This window comes from Euphorbia lathyris, chromosome 4 (assembly GCF_963576675.1).
Source record: "Euphorbia lathyris chromosome 4, ddEupLath1.1, whole genome shotgun sequence".
NCBI classification, from domain to species: Eukaryota; Viridiplantae; Streptophyta; class Magnoliopsida; order Malpighiales; family Euphorbiaceae; genus Euphorbia; species Euphorbia lathyris.
Window position 1 is genome coordinate 56,799,671 of NC_088913.1, and position 18,372 is coordinate 56,818,042.

General features: G+C 31.9%; 2 protein-coding genes across 2 annotated transcripts; one reads left to right on the top strand and one right to left on the bottom strand.

Annotated features, from left to right (window-relative positions):
* Nucleotides 1-2,885: 2,885 nt before the first annotated feature.
* On the top strand, nucleotides 2,886-6,740 carry LOC136227395 (malate dehydrogenase [NADP], chloroplastic). Its single transcript, XM_066016045.1, has 14 exons — nucleotides 2,886-3,169; nucleotides 3,263-3,353; nucleotides 3,594-3,680; nucleotides 3,787-3,871; nucleotides 4,508-4,689; nucleotides 4,772-4,842; nucleotides 4,938-5,028; nucleotides 5,101-5,175; nucleotides 5,257-5,358; nucleotides 5,465-5,587; nucleotides 5,766-5,834; nucleotides 5,917-5,985; nucleotides 6,240-6,293; nucleotides 6,493-6,740. The coding sequence occupies exons 1-14, from the start codon at nucleotides 3,000-3,002 to the stop codon at nucleotides 6,544-6,546; spliced, it is 1,323 nt and encodes a 440-aa protein (XP_065872117.1). The 5' UTR covers nucleotides 2,886-2,999; the 3' UTR covers nucleotides 6,547-6,740.
* A 1,901-nt stretch (nucleotides 6,741-8,641) lies between these two features.
* Nucleotides 8,642-13,036, bottom strand: LOC136225960 (NAC domain-containing protein 78). The gene is made up of 6 exons (XM_066014179.1): nucleotides 12,572-13,036; nucleotides 12,146-12,423; nucleotides 11,857-12,060; nucleotides 9,892-10,410; nucleotides 9,679-9,799; nucleotides 8,642-9,331 (listed from the first exon to the last, which is right to left on the bottom strand). Exons 1-6 carry the CDS (start codon nucleotides 12,741-12,743, stop codon nucleotides 8,937-8,939), a joined length of 1,689 nt encoding a protein of 562 aa, XP_065870251.1. The 5' UTR covers nucleotides 12,744-13,036; the 3' UTR covers nucleotides 8,642-8,936.
* Between the last annotated feature and the right edge of the window lie 5,336 nt (nucleotides 13,037-18,372).

The window sequence follows — 18,372 nt, forward strand, 5'->3', positions numbered from 1 at the left end:
TTCCTACTGCAAATTCAAACATTCCACCATCTACTAGCTTTTACTCATTCAAAATTATATTATTATTATTAAAATTTTATCAATTACATTAATAGGTCATTCTACTTTTAAACAAATTTATAAACTTCTTTTATCAATATATTTTATAATAAATATTGAACAAAAACAGCGTGTTTTCGCAGCTATACCAAAAACCGTTTCAAGCACTATCTACTATTTCTCTATCATAATCTATGATCTTAAAGATGCAGATTCAAACTCTTGTACTTTAAGATTGTAATTTTATAATTACTTATATCGAGATATACTATTTTTTCTATGAATAAAATAATTACATTTAAAAAAAACAATATTTCTAACATTTTCTATAGTTATTGTTTGTAAATTTTTAATTTTTAATTCAATTATTGCACAAAAATAATTGAACCTCTAATTTCAATTTGAAGAGATAAAATTCTTTTAAGAAATGTTTGCTTCAACTTTATATTAAAAAAAAAAAGTATACGGAGAATTCACCTCATACATATGGGAAAATTTCGACCACTCATGTGATGAATAATTTAGAAAATTCCCTAACGATAAGGTTGACAAGTAATTTTTATCTTCTTTTTTTTTTTTTTTTTATAATAATGCTAATAGTTCATTAAGTAGTAAAATTGCAAGTACAAGATAAGACCAGTAAGGCATAAAACCCCACATACATATAGACTGGGCCTAATACATAGTCCACTAGGGCAAGAAAATGACTATTAAAAGCAAAAAGGGCCATCAAATGCACATCGAACATAAACAACAGTTGAAACATATATTTATCATAGCTCCAAGTGCGCCGTAAAGCAACTGTAGACCAATCTTCAACATTTGAACCATTCTGAAACTTCGGATCTAAGTCTTTTCTTATGCAACCACGTAGATCCAGTGATCTACGGATAAGATCTACCGTTTCTGTTCTTGCTAAAACAGAAAAAGTTACAAAAATAAAGATTGTAGCCACCAGATGCAAATTCAACAGATCTAGAGATTTGATAAGATATAGGATCCAACTAACAAAACCAACACAAACAAAAGGAGAAAACAACTACAAAGACAAAAAGCAAAGAAAAAATAAAAATGGTGGGAGGAGGAAGAAGGAAGACAAACTTCCTTCTTCCTCCTCAACTAGACTACAGCAAAGAGGAAGACAGCTAACGGGAAGATCGACAGATTCAGCTGGAGCAAAGAAGAAAAAAGAAAAAGAAAGAAGAAAGCGATGGATGGGAGGCGGGGGGTGGGTATGTAAATCCTAGAGAGAACCTTCTCTCTAGGAGCCTTTCTTTTCCTTCCCTAATGATTTTCTTTTTTTATCTTCTTTTTCTGATAAGAAAGCAAATTGAAAACTTGATACGTGAAATAATACCTAAATTAGATATGTGACTTTATTTAATTTATTTTATTCTAATAAAATCATTTTAATCAATATATAAAATACATTGAAATATGGTAATTAAGCTTGGAAAGGATTTACTTTAGATGTAAAATCACAAAAAAAATAAAAAAAATTGTTGTTATTTACAGTCCCAAAATGCTAGTTATTGCCTTCTAGTGTATAATTTTACCTTTTTATATTTTTTTCAAAACTGAAATTTTATCTTTTTTTGCGAATTATTTTACCCTAGACGGTCACAAAAGGCCAGATGGAAATTGTGACTGTCTAGGGTAAAAAAAAATCGTGAAAAATGTACCTCGTTCAATTTTTCCGACTCGTAATCACCCATTTCCAGGGTTCTCGGGTTGTAACTCATCCATTATTTTCAGAATTTCAGTTTTGATTGGAAGAGATAAACCATTCAATAACGTATATTTTCACGAAAAATGTATCTCGTCCAATTTTTTTGACTCGTAATCATCCATTCCTGGGGTTCTCGGATTGTAACTCATCTATTATTTTCAGAATTGCAGTTTTGATCGGAAGAGAAAGAAATTTCAGTTTTTAAAAGAAAAATATGAAAATGGCAAAATTATCTAATAAGAAGCGGTAACTAGCAATTTGGAGGGCGTAAATAGCAATCTACTAAAAAAAACAAACATATGTCTCCTATGCGACAAACCAAAAAAATAACGAAATAATATTTTGATTTAATATATCATTTATCTCCTAAACTTATTTAGAAAGCTTAATTAATTCTTTAAATTTTCAAAGTGCCAAGATATCTTTTTCTACTTGTATCAAATATGCCAAATAATATATTAAGCCTAATATTTTTTACAGTAATTAAATTAAATAAATTAAAATATGACTTTCTTTTTTTTATGAAAGAATTCCTTTATTGTTATGTTCACTAATTTCTTAGTTGTCAATGAAAATTGGCATTACACTTAGTTGGATGGGTAAAGCTTCAAAGTTAATTAAAACTTTAAACTATTAAAATTATTAATTAGATTTTTGAATTAAGTAAAAATTATCAATTGAATCTCTATCTTATCCTAAAGTCGGAAATTGTGATTATTTAATATAAACTGTAATATTCTTTGTATTGGTCAAAATGTGTTTGAAGAAAAATGTCTAAAACTGTTCAATGAAATGATTATTTATAAGTTCTCAATTGAAGATTTTTGTTTAGAATAAAAATTCGATTGATGATTTTTAGTAAGTAAAGGAATCTGATTGGTGACTTTTATAATTTAGGATCCTAATTAATTTTCAAGCTACAATTTGGACATTTATGCCATGAAAATTCAATTATAATATTAAAATATAATCATCTTTTTAACACTCTAGTGACAATATAGGTTAAATTAAATAAAAAATAATTAAATTTACTATAGGATTTGATAGATCACATTTTACTGACAAGTGTCGTATGTATAGCCTTATAATACATTACTCTCTCGTCTCTTCAAATAATCCCTCTTCTTCTTCTTCTTCTCTGCTCTCCCTCTGTTTCTCTCTCTTTTCTGTCAGGAGAGAGTGGTGGAAAGAAGTGATCTTTTTTCATTCTGTGTGAGGAATTTTCTCTGTCATGGCAGTGGCAGAGCTTACTTCACCTGCAGCTTTATATAACCAAACTAGAACTCGTATTAACTCTTCTTCTCAGCTCTCACTCTCATCCACCCATTTCTCTCTCCACCTGCGCCGTTCTGTTCGACCCCTTTCCCGGCCTACAAACACTAAAATCACTTGCTCTGTCAAGTAAGTTTTTACTTTCATTTTGATTTTGATATTCCATCAATAATTTCACTAATGGATAACGTATTAACTTCCATTTTTGGATCTCTTTTACAGTCAAGTTCAAGCTCCAGTTCCAGTTCCAGTTCAGACTAAAGAAAAACCTGATTGCTTTGGTGTTTTCTGCCAAACATATGACCTTTTTGCTGTATGAGCTTTTTACCTTTACTTTATATTTCATATGCCATCTATGTGTTTGTTTAAATGTTCATTCATTGGTTGTTTTGTTGATTATGAAATCATTTTATTGATTGGATAAAGACTTTATTTTTCAGATATGTAGTTGTACAATTTGAAATCTCCACGTGTTAATTGTAATTTAATGTCTAATTCCTTACTTTGGGACAATTTAATATGGCTCAAGTATTATGTTTCCTTGTGATTGCAGGAGGAGGAGACAAAATCATGGAAGAAACTGATTAACATAGCAGTTTCTGGTGCTGCTGGAATGATATCTAACCATCTACTTTTTAAAGTAAGGTCTTCTTCATGTTTCTGATTCATGGAAGATGCAACTTAATATTTCTAGATCCTAGTTCTAGTTTTTAATCAATGTGAAATTGGTTCTTTTATTTGGCCAGCTTGCATCCGGAGAGGTTTTTGGGCCAGATCAGCCAATAGCATTGAAACTATTGGGATCTGAGAGATCAGTTCTAGCTCTTGAAGGTAAACTTTGATTTTCATGTTCATTTAATTGATCGAATAGACCTTTTTTTGTGTAAGAAACAAGTGATCATATTCAGATAAATGGAGCTTTACACCTGAAAAAGTATAATAGAACATGCATACTATAATGCACTGCCCTACTGTTGCTAGAATCTTACAATTCAGCTTATTTTGAGCCCAATCTAAATTGTAACAGAATCTTACAATTCACAATTCGATTCGATTCGATTCATCTCTATTTCGGATCTTCATCATTGTTCATCAAAAACTTCAATAACACTAACTACTAAAATCTACTACCCTCTAGTCCGATTGTTATTTATCAAGTTATCAAGTCAAACTAGTTTCATTCCATCATTATCAAGTTGACAACAAGCAAAAAAAAAAAAGTCAGAAGCTCAAACTCTCCATCTCCACTAATTTATTAAACAGCCTTATTTGTGAATTAGTTTTATTAGGATTGCATTTGCATTAGATTTGAATTGCAAATACTTGGTTGATATGATTGCTTTTTTGACATTAAAATTGCATTTCTAGACTAATATTTGATAATATTTTCTAGCTTAAGTACGTGTTGCATTCAATTTATATTAGTTCATCAAGCTCTGAAAGTGTGATGGTTATATATATGTGTAGGAGTTGCAATGGAACTTGAGGATTCTTTGTACCCTTTGTTGAGAGAAGTGATCATCGGAATAAACCCTTATGAGGTGTTCCAAGACGTGGAATGGGCTCTTTTGATCGGTGCAAAGCCTCGTGGTCCTGGCATAGAACGAGCTGACTTACTAGATATCAACGGACAGATTTTTGCTGAACAGGTGCCCCCTCAAGCTTCCATCTTTCTCTTTTGTTTTTTTGTCATTTAAGCCATTGTACTAATCATGCATATAAATGCAATAGGGAAAAGCTCTCAATGCTGTTGCATCCCCTAATGTTAAGGTGATAGTAGTAGGCAACCCTTGTAACACCAAGTAAGAATCATGTCTTATTTTCATACTGCTTTCCTTGACACCTACCTAGCTTTTGTTATGGGTCTTATTCATATATTTTTTTCTATGTGGTGCAGTGCTTTAATTTGTTTGAAAAATGCTCCAAATATACCTGCAAAGAATTTCCATGCTTTGACTAGGTTAGATGAGAACAGAGCAAAATGCCAGGTAAACATATCATTCTAAATGATCCTCATAAATATTATCTCTATAGATTAATTCCTCATGGTTTGCTTGCAGCTTGCCCTTAAAGCTGGTGTCTTTTATGATAAAGTGTCAAATATGACCATCTGGGGGAATCACTCAACGACTCAGGTGAATTTTCTGCTCCAAAACATATCCACAGATTCAACTCTCCTGAACTTTTCTCAACAAAAACTCTACGACTTTATATAGGTTCCTGACTTTCTAAATGCTAGAATCAATGGCTTACCTGTTAAAGAGGTTATCAAAGATCATAAATGGTTAGAAGAAGAGTTCACTGAGAAGGTCCAGAAGGTAAATCCTGCAAATGCATCATCATAAATAATTGAGTCTTGATCTTTTTGTCTTACTGCCGGAATTTGATTTTAATCAATGTGTAGTGTGCCCTAAACATATGCAGAGAGGTGGAGTGCTTATTCAGAAATGGGGACGATCGTCAGCTGCATCAACTGCTGTGTCCATTGCTGATGCCATGAAGTCTCTTGTTACTCCCACCCCTGAGGGTGATTGGTTTTCCACAGGAGTAAGTTCTTTTCACGTCATTTCATTTTGATCTAATTTTACCTAGCAAGCCAAGTTGAAAGGATGTATTGACTCGAATAGAGTCGTATGGTATAAGAGATTCATAATGGGTACTAAGCTTAAAAAGGCTCCTTTTTCTTGGTGCTTTTGTCTGTCTCATACTTTGCACAAAAATGCAGGTTTATACTAATGGGAATCCGTATGGCATAGCAGAAGATTTAGTTTTTAGCATGCCATGTAGATCAAAAGTAAGTTTTCTCATGGAAGCTATTTTATATTTTCCATTTTCTATGATTCTGAAATTACTGAAAACTAATTGCCTATTGGCAGGGAGATGGTGATTATGAACTTGTCAAGGATGTAATATTTGATGACTACCTTCTCAAGAAAATCACTAAGGTTTGCATAATTTATCCGCTATGCTATCACTTGTTGAACATATTATGTGTACCAACCAGTTGTTGGTTGGAGTGGTCGGGAGCTTCCTCCACTTAAGTAAGGTCTCAAGTTCGAGTTTTGTGCATGGAAAAAACAGTTGATAGGGGGAGTTTTGCCTCCTTTTGGGGAGTCCTAGTGGAAAAACTAGTTGTTATGTCTTTAGTACTAGATGAATTTCAATCAGTTGCACATTCAATTTGCTCTTTTATTTACAGAGTGAAGCTGAGTTGCTAGCTGAGAAGAGGTGTGTAGCCCACCTTACTGGAGAGGTAAACTTTATGTATGATTATATATAATCTGTTTCTCTTACTCTTCTACCGGACTTTACTAAGTCTAGAAAGCCTCAAATTGCTTAAGCTAACATCTCGAAATTCATGTATTCAGTATAAAAGATGTCTGATCTTGAATCATGTTTCCTATGCTATATGTGCTAGATTAAATAATTGGAATTGGTTTGACTGTTTTCAGGGGATTGCTTATTGTGATCTACCAGAAGACACAATGCTTCCTGGAGAAATGTAATCTAAATCAGCAAGTTGTTTCTTCTACTGAAATGTACAAGGCAGGAGGAGGTGTAATTAAAACGTCATATTTGTTGTATTTCAATAATAACACAGATTGTATTGTATTAGAAATTTGTCAAATTTCAATAAATGTAATAAATTTTGTGATACTAGTAGTAGTTTGATATTATTACTGTCATCTATTTTTCTTCCTTTTGCCTAGGTTTAGCTATTTTTATTTACATTGTCTATGATTAAGCATTTTTCAACTTGATGTTTGCTTTTCAAGATAATGGTGTGCTAATTCTGTCTGAAACTCGATCATCAGTTTAAACATTCTTGAGGCCCTCGATTAATCAAGAGGGCAAATATTTTAAGCGAAAAAAAAAAAAATCAATCCAACGAGTAGTTTAATTACATTTACATTCTATTCTATTCTATTCTATTCGCAGTATTCAAACTTTTGTTGAATAGTTTAATTGATTCAGTTCCTTAACCGTCTAGACCGTGTGCTTTTTGGTCATTTGGTTCGCAATATTTAAACCATTCAATATTGAATGGTTTAATTAATTCAGTTCTTTAACCGCCTAAACCATATGCTTTGTGGTCATTTTATGGCTAATTAACTCGAGAAGTTCTATGGTAGTATACGCCTCAGATAAAAAAAAAAAAAAGAGTAATGGCATTTTTAGAGGAATTTACGTAAAATGTTTGTTTAGAGGGGTCGTTTTGCTATATAATTCTTGCATTGTTACACGTGACTTTGTTTTAGCAATTTTTAGAGAAAACATCGGAGCTCACAAACCAAACTAAAAGACGAAGAAATCAAATCAGATAGAGGCTTTATGTAGACTTCCTCATATAATTCATCATGGAGAAATTCATTATTAACATCACATTGATGTGTCATGACCACTAATATTACCCGATTAACTTTATAGTCATTAAACTTTAAAATATAACATAAAAATCACTCAACTTTACAATTCTTACATGAAACTCGGTCAATATCAACTAAGGGAAAAGACATTCTAAGCGGTTTTGATTGTTCAACTTTTTCGATCGATGTCATTTAGGTTTTGTTTGATTAGAAGAGATAAATTGAATGTTTAAGAATCAAATGCTTGAAAGTTATAATTTTAGAAAATAAAAAAATATTAGATAGTAAATATAGTTCTAAACAATTTTAAATACTGGACGTTTCTATTTTAAGATTCTCAATGGTCATTTATGGACATTAATTAAATTTTGATCATAATATTACAAAGTGTAAAGTTATTTTATGTTACGTTTCAATATTTAGTAACTAGGGTAAGGTGCAAAAATACTCCTAACCTTTTGGGTCAAGAGCAATTTTACCCATAATGTCTAAAATGGTGCAATTTACCCCTAACGTTGATAACTTGGATCAATTCTAGACACTATTATAAAACACAGATATTTTTGTTCCTTATTTTGCACGAATTGTATATCAATTCGTTCTAAAAATAAGTTTCATGTTTTTTATAATTATTAAATAGAATTTGATATTAATATTTATAAATTTGGTAAAAAAAATTTTTTTGTCCAATTCGTACAATAGACAATATATTTTTTTTATTTTTTTTCACATCTCAACATATGTTTGTAATTTGTTACTGATAAAATGATGCACATGTGAAGTGTAGATGATAAGACATAACCGAGAAGACAATTTTATGAATTAGTTCTCAAATTGACCCAATTTACCAACGTTAGAGATAAAATTGCTCGACTTCCAACATTATGGGTAAAGTCAAATCATTTTAAACGTTAGGGTAAAATTATTCTTGACCCAAAGTGTTAGGAGTATTTTTGCACTCAACCCTAATAACTATAATATTAGTAGCAATAAAGTTCAATGGCCATGAGTGTAATTTAGCTCATTGATGCAATTGCGAATTATTTACCTCTCCAAACCAGCATAACTCTTTCACCTTAAGAACCCTATAGATCATGTGGTAAATGAATAAAATCCAAGTATTAGTTATAGGCTTTGATGTCAAGCAAAAAGAGATTTGTCCCAAAATTCATCCATATAAATAATACCAGAAGAAAACATCCCTCAATTATCAACACTAAGAACATATATAATATAGTCATCCAACTGAGTTTTCTGCAATTAAAATATTTGCTGATCATCAATCACAGTGCCTGTTTATACATATATCATATATAAGCAAATAAAAATTCTATCCTACCAACTACTATTTTGACGTGTGCAGTTTTGTAATACATTTAATCAACTAGTGTTAAAAGTCATAACACACCCAACTATATCTAAATAGAAAATAAAGAATCTTTTCTGTCTCTGTCCTATAAAATGGGGTGGATAACCCCAACCCAACCATATCCAAAATGGGGGAGGAAATAGTTTCATTCATATATAACTTACTTTGCACTAATACATGTTCCTATTTTGTAACTCACTGAAAGGATCACAACCCAGAACAACATTAACATGCACCACCCCCACGATGCTACTGACCACATCTTCTCTGACCCTATTGACCCTAAACTCACCCCATTTCGACTTGCATTCTCTTCAGACATGCCAAACGAAAGCACGATATTCACATTCCCATTCTTACTGAATGACAAATCCATCCCATTGCCTCCAAAACTTATGTTCTCTATCCTTATCATGCCAGCAGTAACACGAATAGAACTTGATGATTGTGCCCCGTTTAATCCCTTCATAGGGAACTCCGAAGCAAATGCAGGAGGTGCCGAAATGCCACCCAACATGTGACTGGCCTGCTTCATGAACGGATACTTCTTCATATCTACACAATATACAAGTTCAAACAGAAATTAATTTCATATCCACAAATACAGCAAATAAATACGCATGTCAATTTGCCCCAAATGAGCTTTAGATGCCAATTTGATCCTTAAACTGGCAAATTAGTCCAAGATGGCACGTGTCAGCATTCTACAATCATATGCTTCCGTGCATTTGGACTATGTTGACCACAAAATGCCAAGTTATGGACTCAAATTAATACCCAAAGTTGATCCAGAGAGCCAACTTGAAAGGCTAAAAAATTTACCCTTTCTCCAAATAACAGTGGGGAAAAGTAAACTTTTAGATAGAAATACGAAATGACAACAAAATGAGATTCAAATTTACCTGACTCGAATTTAGTAAAATCTGGCTTATATTCCTTGGACGAGGATGCATCACTGTCATTGTGTGCTTCCACCAGTTTGTTGGTTGCTATTGGCACTTCCTCATTTCCTCCATTCGCATCCTGTTGTAAAGTAATAAGATAATTGATTGTGCACCTCCAAAACACCATTCAAATGAGCAGAAATGAAAAAACAATTCCAATTAAACATTTACCTTTTCAGGAACTGGAACTGGAACTTGTTCAGAAACAATCATTTCACTTCCCATAAGTTCAGAAGGATCAAAACTCAGGTTATCATCATTAGCATCGAAGAAATTTAGGTACTCATCAACCATGTCGAAAACAGTAGAATCCCTAGCAGAGTCAGGTTCCACAGGATTCGAAAGATCACTAGTTTCCAGAAACAATCCTTCACTAAATGGAGGATCATTGCTTGCATCCATGAATGGCTCATCTAGCAGGTAGTCATTGTCCACGGCATCTGCCTTGTTGCTTGATTCAGCAATATATTCATGTCTTACCGATTTTGCATCAATTTCATATTGCCCAGGCAAAATAAATAAGTTTTGGCCGTTAGGAAGATCAGAAACATACTGAGTTTCCCCCCTGTCAATTATAGGCTTATGATCATCTCCAGCGGTGTTTCCAGAGTGCTCTGGATAGTTGCTTGTTTCACCATGGTAGTAATTCACAGGAAGGGCGTTTTCAGGTGCAACTCCAACATCATAATTCTGTCAGAGACACCGATTAGAAGAAGAAGAAAATCAATATTTCGCAAGATGCTAATTTAAGTATTCAAAATTATTCTCTTAGTCTTCATAAAACTCCATTTATCCTATTAATCCATCCTTCCACTGCTAAAACCTCATCTATCTTTCTTCTCTTTTCTCCGCAAAGCCTAAATTAATTAGGGTTGTAAATGAACCGAGCCTTAAAGCTCGGCTTGATAAATGCTCACGAGTAGGCTAAATTATAGATCCATGAGCAAACTCAATTCTAATGTTCATGAACACGCTCGTGAGCAAGCTTGGTTAGATTTTTTTTAATAGTAATATTTCTATAAAGGGGGAAATGTAAAACAAAGTAGTTTTGTAGATTTCAAAACTATGTCGTTTTATGTGAAATAAATATCAAATCAACACCAATTAATGAACATAATTAATGAGTTGTTCGTGAGCGAAGTTCATTAACTAAATTAATGAACCGATCACGAGCAAAGCTTGTGAACAAGCTCGCGAATAGCTCATAAGCAGCTCACGATCAGAATGTTGGGCTCAAGCTCGAGCTCATCAATTTTCTAATGCGTCGAGCATGAGGAGGCCAAAGCTCAGCTCGATTACAGCCCTAAAACTAATCAAAAAAATAACATCCAACATTCTAAAAACTTTTCAAAGCGTACAAACTGATTTCTCGCTTTTTTCACAGTCCATAGTTTGCACCATCGAACAACACCATATCCTTGGTATTTTTTTTTTCGTATTGATGACCCACACATGGAGGGCGAGCCTTGGCGCAACGGTAAACGTTGTTGTCGTGTGACCAAGAGGTCACGGGTTCGAGTCTTAGGAGCGGCCTCTTGCCAAATAAATTGGCAGGGGAAGGCTTGCCCCCAGTACACCCTTGTGGTGAGACCCCTCCCCGGACCCTCGCTCAGCGGGGACGCGTAGTGCGACCAGGCCGCCCTTTTTATTGATGACCCACACATAATGTTATGATAGCATAATTTTCTAGTTTGATTTCTAACTCGTAATCAGACCTCTTCCATCTCTTAAAAATATTTGTTGCAAAAGAATGCATATAGAAAACTAACATTTCGCTGCTGCCAGAAAGTTTTTAGGAGGACATAAGATACAGAGCTTTTCATTCTCAATAATCGATAAAATCTATCTAATTCAATTCACAAACCTTCGCCTAAAATTTTTTCTTCAATGTCCAATCTTCAACTGTTCAATTCGTAATATTTTGACCATCTAACCCACCAGATATGCAAACCACATTTCCTATAACTGTTAACTGCCAGAGCGACATTGCTCTAGACTAGAATAAACTAACCCTAATGTTTATATAACTACTATTTAAATAAAAAAAAAAACATCCTCCATCCATATTCATTCATGAAATCAATAAAGTTAAAGGATAAAACATGATTAATGACAAGGATCACCGAAAATAAAAACCTGGTCAAGGTCATCCGTTTCCACATAAGCATCATCTTCAAGAACAACTTCATCAGACACCACCATCTCCATCTCTTCACCTGGTAATAGAGTCACCAACTCTTCATCATCCCATTCCTCCTCAACAAATGGTGCCCCATATTGCTCTCCGTTCTTTGGCCCTGTCCCACTTTTCTGGAAAATCCTACACAGCACAAAGGCATCCTACCAAACCAAAGGAACAATAGTAAGTGATAATCCAAAACTAAATAAAACAAAATTTAATTCAACAATTTGAAATTGATCTCACTTGGACTACCCCAGCTTTCTCCAAATCCTCGTCAGTAAGACGATACTCGTGCATTACCCAATTGGAGCGCTCACCACGTGGAGCCCGTCCAAGATGATACACAAGGGTCTTTTTCATCCCGACGGTTCGTGAATTCCAGCGAACAGGACGGTCCTTCCCGGTAGTCTTCCAGTATCCTTTCTCAGTTGCCCGATTAGTCTTGGATCCATTTCCATACTTCTTATCCAGCATACTGAAAAAGTACCACTCCAGATCTCTTGTTTTCAACTTCGACTTATCTAAAAAAAATCCAAAAGAGGAAACAAAGGACTTTCAAGCACGATTGACAATTCTTTTATTTTGAATTCTAACTGATTCCCTCCTATTTGACGGGAACAATTAGGGAACCAATCACTGACTAATTAAAAGGAAAGAAAAATTGCATACCTGGAAGATCCCAAGGCTCGGACTTGTAGATGTCGACGACAGCAATTGGATCAAACCGAAAGGGTTTATTTGTGACCTTTCTTTTGAGGTAATACCTGATGAGTTCCTCATCAGTAGGGTGGAATCGGAATCCGGGAGCGAGTGAAGCAGAAGACTTATTACCCCGGGCCATCTACCAAATCCAAAGCGAGAATAAATTGGAAAAAAAAAAATCAAGCAAAAAGAGAGTAGGAACAGAGAAATTGAGGTGAAAGTGAAATTAGGGTTAGGGTTTATGGAATCGGGATTCAATCGGTGATAGAAAGTTGAATGGAAGAAGAATAAAATAGAGGAAAGAAAGAGAGAGAAGCCATTGAAAAAGTAGAATGGAAGAAGAAAAGGTTGGGTTTTTATTTACTAATAATCCTTCGGGAACTGATTTTTCGAGGGAGGATTGAAGAGGAAGGTGGCTCGGAAATGCTAAACTCACAATCAATAATATGGTTTTTTAACACTACCAGACGTGTCCTAGTGGCGACTTCAACTCACCTAAATCCAAAGTTTTGACTTAATAAAGGCGGTAAAAAATTACATCACTTCTTCAATCATTTTTCAAAATACTTATATGATTGCGTTCACATGGATCCTGACCATGTAAATTTGGTCATTATCGTTAGATCTAGACGGATTAAATATAAGCCTTAGGATGTTTTGAATCTCTACCTTATGATTTTAATCCGTCTAAATCTAACGGTGAATAACCAAATTTACGTGGTCATTAGGATCCATGTGAACGCAACTGAATAACATATATACCCAATTCTCCTTCATATACAATTTTTTATATATATAATTCTTTAAAACTTCCTAAATGAAGCTATTACTACAAATTTGGCCTAATACATCAGCAGCTCCCGAACTTATCCACAATAGTAGATTGTCTCTCTAAACTTTACAAATGTCTCACCAGCTCCCTGAACTTGCTTATTTCGAATCACCAGTTCCTTAAACTTGTCCATAAAAATTGATTAGCTCCTTCAACTTTGCAAGTGTCTCACCAGCTCACTAAACTTGCTTATTCTGTAACAACTAAATACAAAAACTATAATACTAACTCGGGTTAAAGTGCAAAAATACCTCTAACGTTTTGGGTCAGGAGTAATTTTACCCCTAACGTCTAAAATGGTGCAATTTTACCCCAAACATTGATAAATTGGGTTAATTTGAGAAATAATTCATTAAACTGTTTTCTCGGTCATGAATCTTGGCATCTAAACTTCATACATGTGTCATTTTATCAGTAACAAATCACAAACATATATTGGGATATGAAAAAAATAAAAAAAAATATACTGTCTTTTGTACGAATAGGACAAAAAAATTCACCAAATTTATAAATTTGCACTTGGCTATTAACGTTAGGGGTAAAATTGCACCATTTTAGACGTTATGGGTAAAATTACTCCTGACCCAAAACGTTAGGAGTATTTTTGCACCTTAACCCGAGTTAGTATTATGGTTTTTGTATTTAGTTGTTACATAATAAACAAGTTTAGGGAGCTGGTGAGACACTTGTAAAGTTCATGGAGCTAATCAATTTTTATGGACAAGTTTAGGGAGCTGGTGATACGAAATAAGCAAGTTTAGGGAGCTGGTGAGATGCTTGCAAAGTACAGGGAGCCAATCTACTATTATGGACAAGTTCAGGGACCTGCTGATGTATTAGGCCTACAAATTTTTATTAAAAAATATATTACAATAACCTAAAATGGATTATCCATAATAATATTTTTTTAAATGTGCCGCTAATTTTAAATGTATTCCATAATAATACTGTTAACGATATTTTCAAATAATGTTAATTTCAATCTCGTCAGATATAGTTTGGTGCGGATGTGTTAGAGAAATTAATTCTCAATTAATATAAATAATTAAGTTTATAGATTTGCACGACAATACTTGAAATTTAATCAAAATGATTGGCAAGGTACGCAAAGATTGGAAAATTCATATTGGGTTCCTAGTGCTGTTATAAGAGCATCTTCAATAGGTGGTGCTTAAAAGAGTGTCGGATGATATGACATTAGATGTGTTAAATAAGGTTACCACTTTTGGACAACCTTGCTTGAAGGTTGCCGAACTTTATTTTAATATAAAAAAATGATTTATTTGATTACTATTGGTGTACATTTTTTATGAGTCACTCTCTCATTTCACTGTTCGTTAACAATATTTATAACTAAAATAAATTATATATAAAGTAATGATTTGTGAGGTCATTGTGGCAACTTTTGAAGTTGCTTACTATTAGAGCATTTTTAAACACAAGTTGTCAAGATTGACGTGGACGATTAAGTTAATAAAATATGGTATTTTAGAATGATGTGTTAAGTTTTGGCACTCTTTAAAGCATCCTTTATTGGAGATGCTCTAAGTTGCTAGACTATTTAAAGCTGTTGCGGATTAGGTTATTGCGAATAAATAAAGGAAATATAAGTGCGAAATTTTATTTTGTGGACTAACATACCACAACCAACCATATAGAGAGAAATAACCAAAAAAAAAAAATATAAATAAAGAAAAAACTAAAAAAAAATATATCATTCTACAATAAAACCTTCATAAATTAATACTCGATAAATTAATGATATCTGTAAAATAATAATTTATTCTAGTCTCGACTTGGGCCAGTTCAAAAAATGATCAATTTTAATAAATTAATAAGATAATAATTTTTTGGAACAACTCTTTATAAATACATTGTTTTATTATCTCTATAAATTAATAATTTCTCAAATACATATGCAAGTATATATAGATATATACTTGGGATAATTTAGCAAAATATTACTCTATTTTTTAATTTAAATCTAGATAATTTCATCTCTAACTATTCTCAGTGCATTCAAAAGTTCTGGTGTACCCTTGTCAAATTGTAACAAAAAAATTTGTAAAGAATGGTTGATGCTATAATTACTTCATTTCTTGTGACTGGTCCTAAAGGTACCAAATCATCCACAACTTCATAAATTAATAATTATTAATTTATTGATTAATTAGTATTTCTATAAATTAATAAAATTTCACGGTCCCAACATTATTAATTTATAGAGGTTTGATGTATGATAAATCAAAAAAAAAAGAAAATTAAAGAAGATATTTCACATAGAAAACTCCAAGACTGGATAAGAAAAAGAGAGTTTCTCAGCTGCTTCTTTTAAGTGGATTGCTAAATATCGTCCTTTTTTTACTAGTTGCTGTTCACATTTGGACTTTTTTGCCTTTTTCATAATTCTGATCAAAATGCTTAGTATACAACGAGAAACAAAAAAGGTAAAAAATCTTACAAAGCCCACAATGGAAATCCAAATTCGTAAAAAAGCATCTGTAATTGAATCTTCATTTAAGTCCTTCCGAACATTCGGATCTGAGTCATTTCTTTTGTTGCAACCACGTAGATATATTGATCCACGGATAAAATAAATCGTTTCTGCTCTTCCTAAATTCAAAAAATGTATAAATAACAGAATAAAAGAAAGCATGTACAATTCAAACGGATAAAGAGATTCAAAAAAAAATATATAAATGCTGATTAAAAAGAAAATATAATAAAAAAATATAATAAATCTAATCTGATGAGAGGGTGAAGAAAGAATTTTAATCTTTCTCTTCAGTACTAGATCCACATAAGAGGAAGATTTGAAGATTTGACAGAAAATAGTTAAAAAAAAAAAAAAAAAAAAGAGAAGAAAGGAAAAAGAACGCTGACGGTTTTTGTTTGAGGGAGTAGTCCTACAACACCACTTAAGTTTGCAATGAATTTTAATTTGATGAAATTAATTAAAAGCAACTGAATTCAAGAACAAACTAGATAATTAAAGCTGAATAAAAAAAACTTAGAATAATTCTTTTTTACTATTTAAAACTTACAAGAATTGTTGAAAATAGAAAAGAAATAACTCAATATTAACAATACTTCTATTGTTTTCTATTTCTTCTCAATATAGTAAATAAGTCGCTACAATAATTAAAAAAGAAATTGCAGACTTAAAAGTTTTTTTTTTTTTCATTTCAGTAAAATTTAACAACGATTGTAATTAGGGGGAAAAAAGCAAAACAATAATATTATAAAAAAATCAACATCTGCTTGTCAAGTTGAAATAAATAAATATTAACATAAGTTGAGATAAACAAATTATAATTAACTATATTTTACTCTGAATTTTATAAATTCAATTAAAGTCAATTCACACAGTAAATTATCTTTTTTCAAATAAAAGAGACCAGGGCTGAGATTGTCTCTATTTTTTTTTTTTTTTCCCTTTTATTCTTTATTTCACAATTACCGCCATTATCACCTTCAATTTTTTCGTTCTAGCTGGTTACAATAACAGAAATGACTCAGATCCGAATGTTCGGAAGAGACTAAATGATAAAACATGGATTATAGCGGTAATATGGTTTCTATGTTTATTTATTTATACTTTTTATGGTTTTTATTACTATCTGTAGTTCTTTTATTATTCTTTATAGTCTATTTTTTTTCCATTTGCGGATATTATACTAGTTGTTGCCTTAATGGATACAATGTTTTATTCATCTTTATTTTCATACTGTATTTGTATGTTTTAATTTAATGAATAAAATATGGCATTTTTATATATAAAAAGGAACAAAAAAAAAAAAAAAAAAACAGGACTGCTTGTACTTGTTGTGCAAGAAATATTTTTGTGAAAGTATTTATTTATTTTGGAAAGCTTACCAAAAAAATTTAAATTAGTCAAGAGGAAAGTTTATCAGGAAAATATACTCTTCAAAAAGATTAAAACATTTACTTAAATTTTTGAAATATAACTTCATTCCTTTTTACTTTTTTAAAAATAATAGCAACTCACCATTTCTTTCTGTTTTCGAGTCTTATAGTCAAGCATTAAAAAATACTTATTTTCCTAAACACAATATTTTTTAACAAACAAACCTAAAATCCAATAAATATTGTGAGAATTTTGCCATACTTCTGAAGAAATACAGAATAATCAATTAATTGATATATATATCAATTTATTAGAATAAATTAAAATATACATCACTTTAGTAGAAAAAGATAAGCTTAATTCATGAGTTATGTTTGTTTTTATTTTGAAGTTAAATATTAACTGTTTGATCTAAAATTTGTTTGACATTAGAAACAGTTAAAGGATAAGATTTTAATGATATATCTAAAATTTAAAAAAATGTGAGTGTAAAATTTGGTTTTATATATTTAGGGGTAGATTTAGATAAGATACATTCAAATTACTACTTGATTGTTCACATCTTTAAATGAAAAAATAAACAAGTTACGTGTCATCTAATGAAACCACAAGAAACTCTGTTGCAAATAAGGAGGACAAATTCCAACTGAAGGATATAACTGTCAATTCATTTTCAAAATACTTTCTTCTTTCGAATGCAATTACGTCAGTTTCGATCCCAATAACTGTCTCTCTCTCTACCCGAAAAATAAAACATAATCAATTATACAATAATTAAAACAAAGCAAAATATGATCTGCTCTTTCCAGAACAAATTTAATTTACAACTTTTGATCATCTGACCTCTTAAAATATTTCGATAATCCTTTGAACTTACATAAAATATTCAGCTAGCCTTTTGAACTTGCATAAAATATAATCAATAGATCATTCAATTGTAAAAAAATAAGTTAAATACGGAAGATGTATTACATGTGTCTTAAAAAAATAAAACAACTAAGATCGGAATAATGTGGTTGTAATATTAGAGAACACTAGTTGTATAGTTGAACAAGTAATAACTTCCTT

What these genes read in the sequence shown, in the direction of transcription:
- LOC136227395 (XM_066016045.1), top strand. Translation starts at nt 3,000, where the DNA reads ATGGCAGTGGCAGAGCTTACTTCACCTGCAGCTTTATATAACCAAACT. An exon ending in AAAATCACTTGCTCTGTCAA is followed by an intron (nt 3,170 to 3,262) that starts GTAAGTTTTTAC and finishes TCTCTTTTACAG; the next exon opens with TCAAGTTCAAGCTCCAGTTC. An exon ending in GTGATTGGTTTTCCACAGGA is followed by an intron (nt 5,588 to 5,765) that starts GTAAGTTCTTTT and finishes ACAAAAATGCAG; the next exon opens with GTTTATACTAATGGGAATCC.
- LOC136225960 (XM_066014179.1), bottom strand. Translation starts at nt 12,743, where the DNA reads ATGGCCCGGGGTAATAAGTCTTCTGCTTCACTCGCTCCCGGATTCCGA. An exon ending in CAGTTCCAGTTCCTGAAAAG is followed by an intron (nt 9,800 to 9,891) that starts GTAAATGTTTAA and finishes ACTTTACAACAG; the next exon opens with GATGCGAATGGAGGAAATGA. An exon ending in TTTTACTAAATTCGAGTCAG is followed by an intron (nt 9,332 to 9,678) that starts GTAAATTTGAAT and finishes TATATTGTGTAG; the next exon opens with ATATGAAGAAGTATCCGTTC.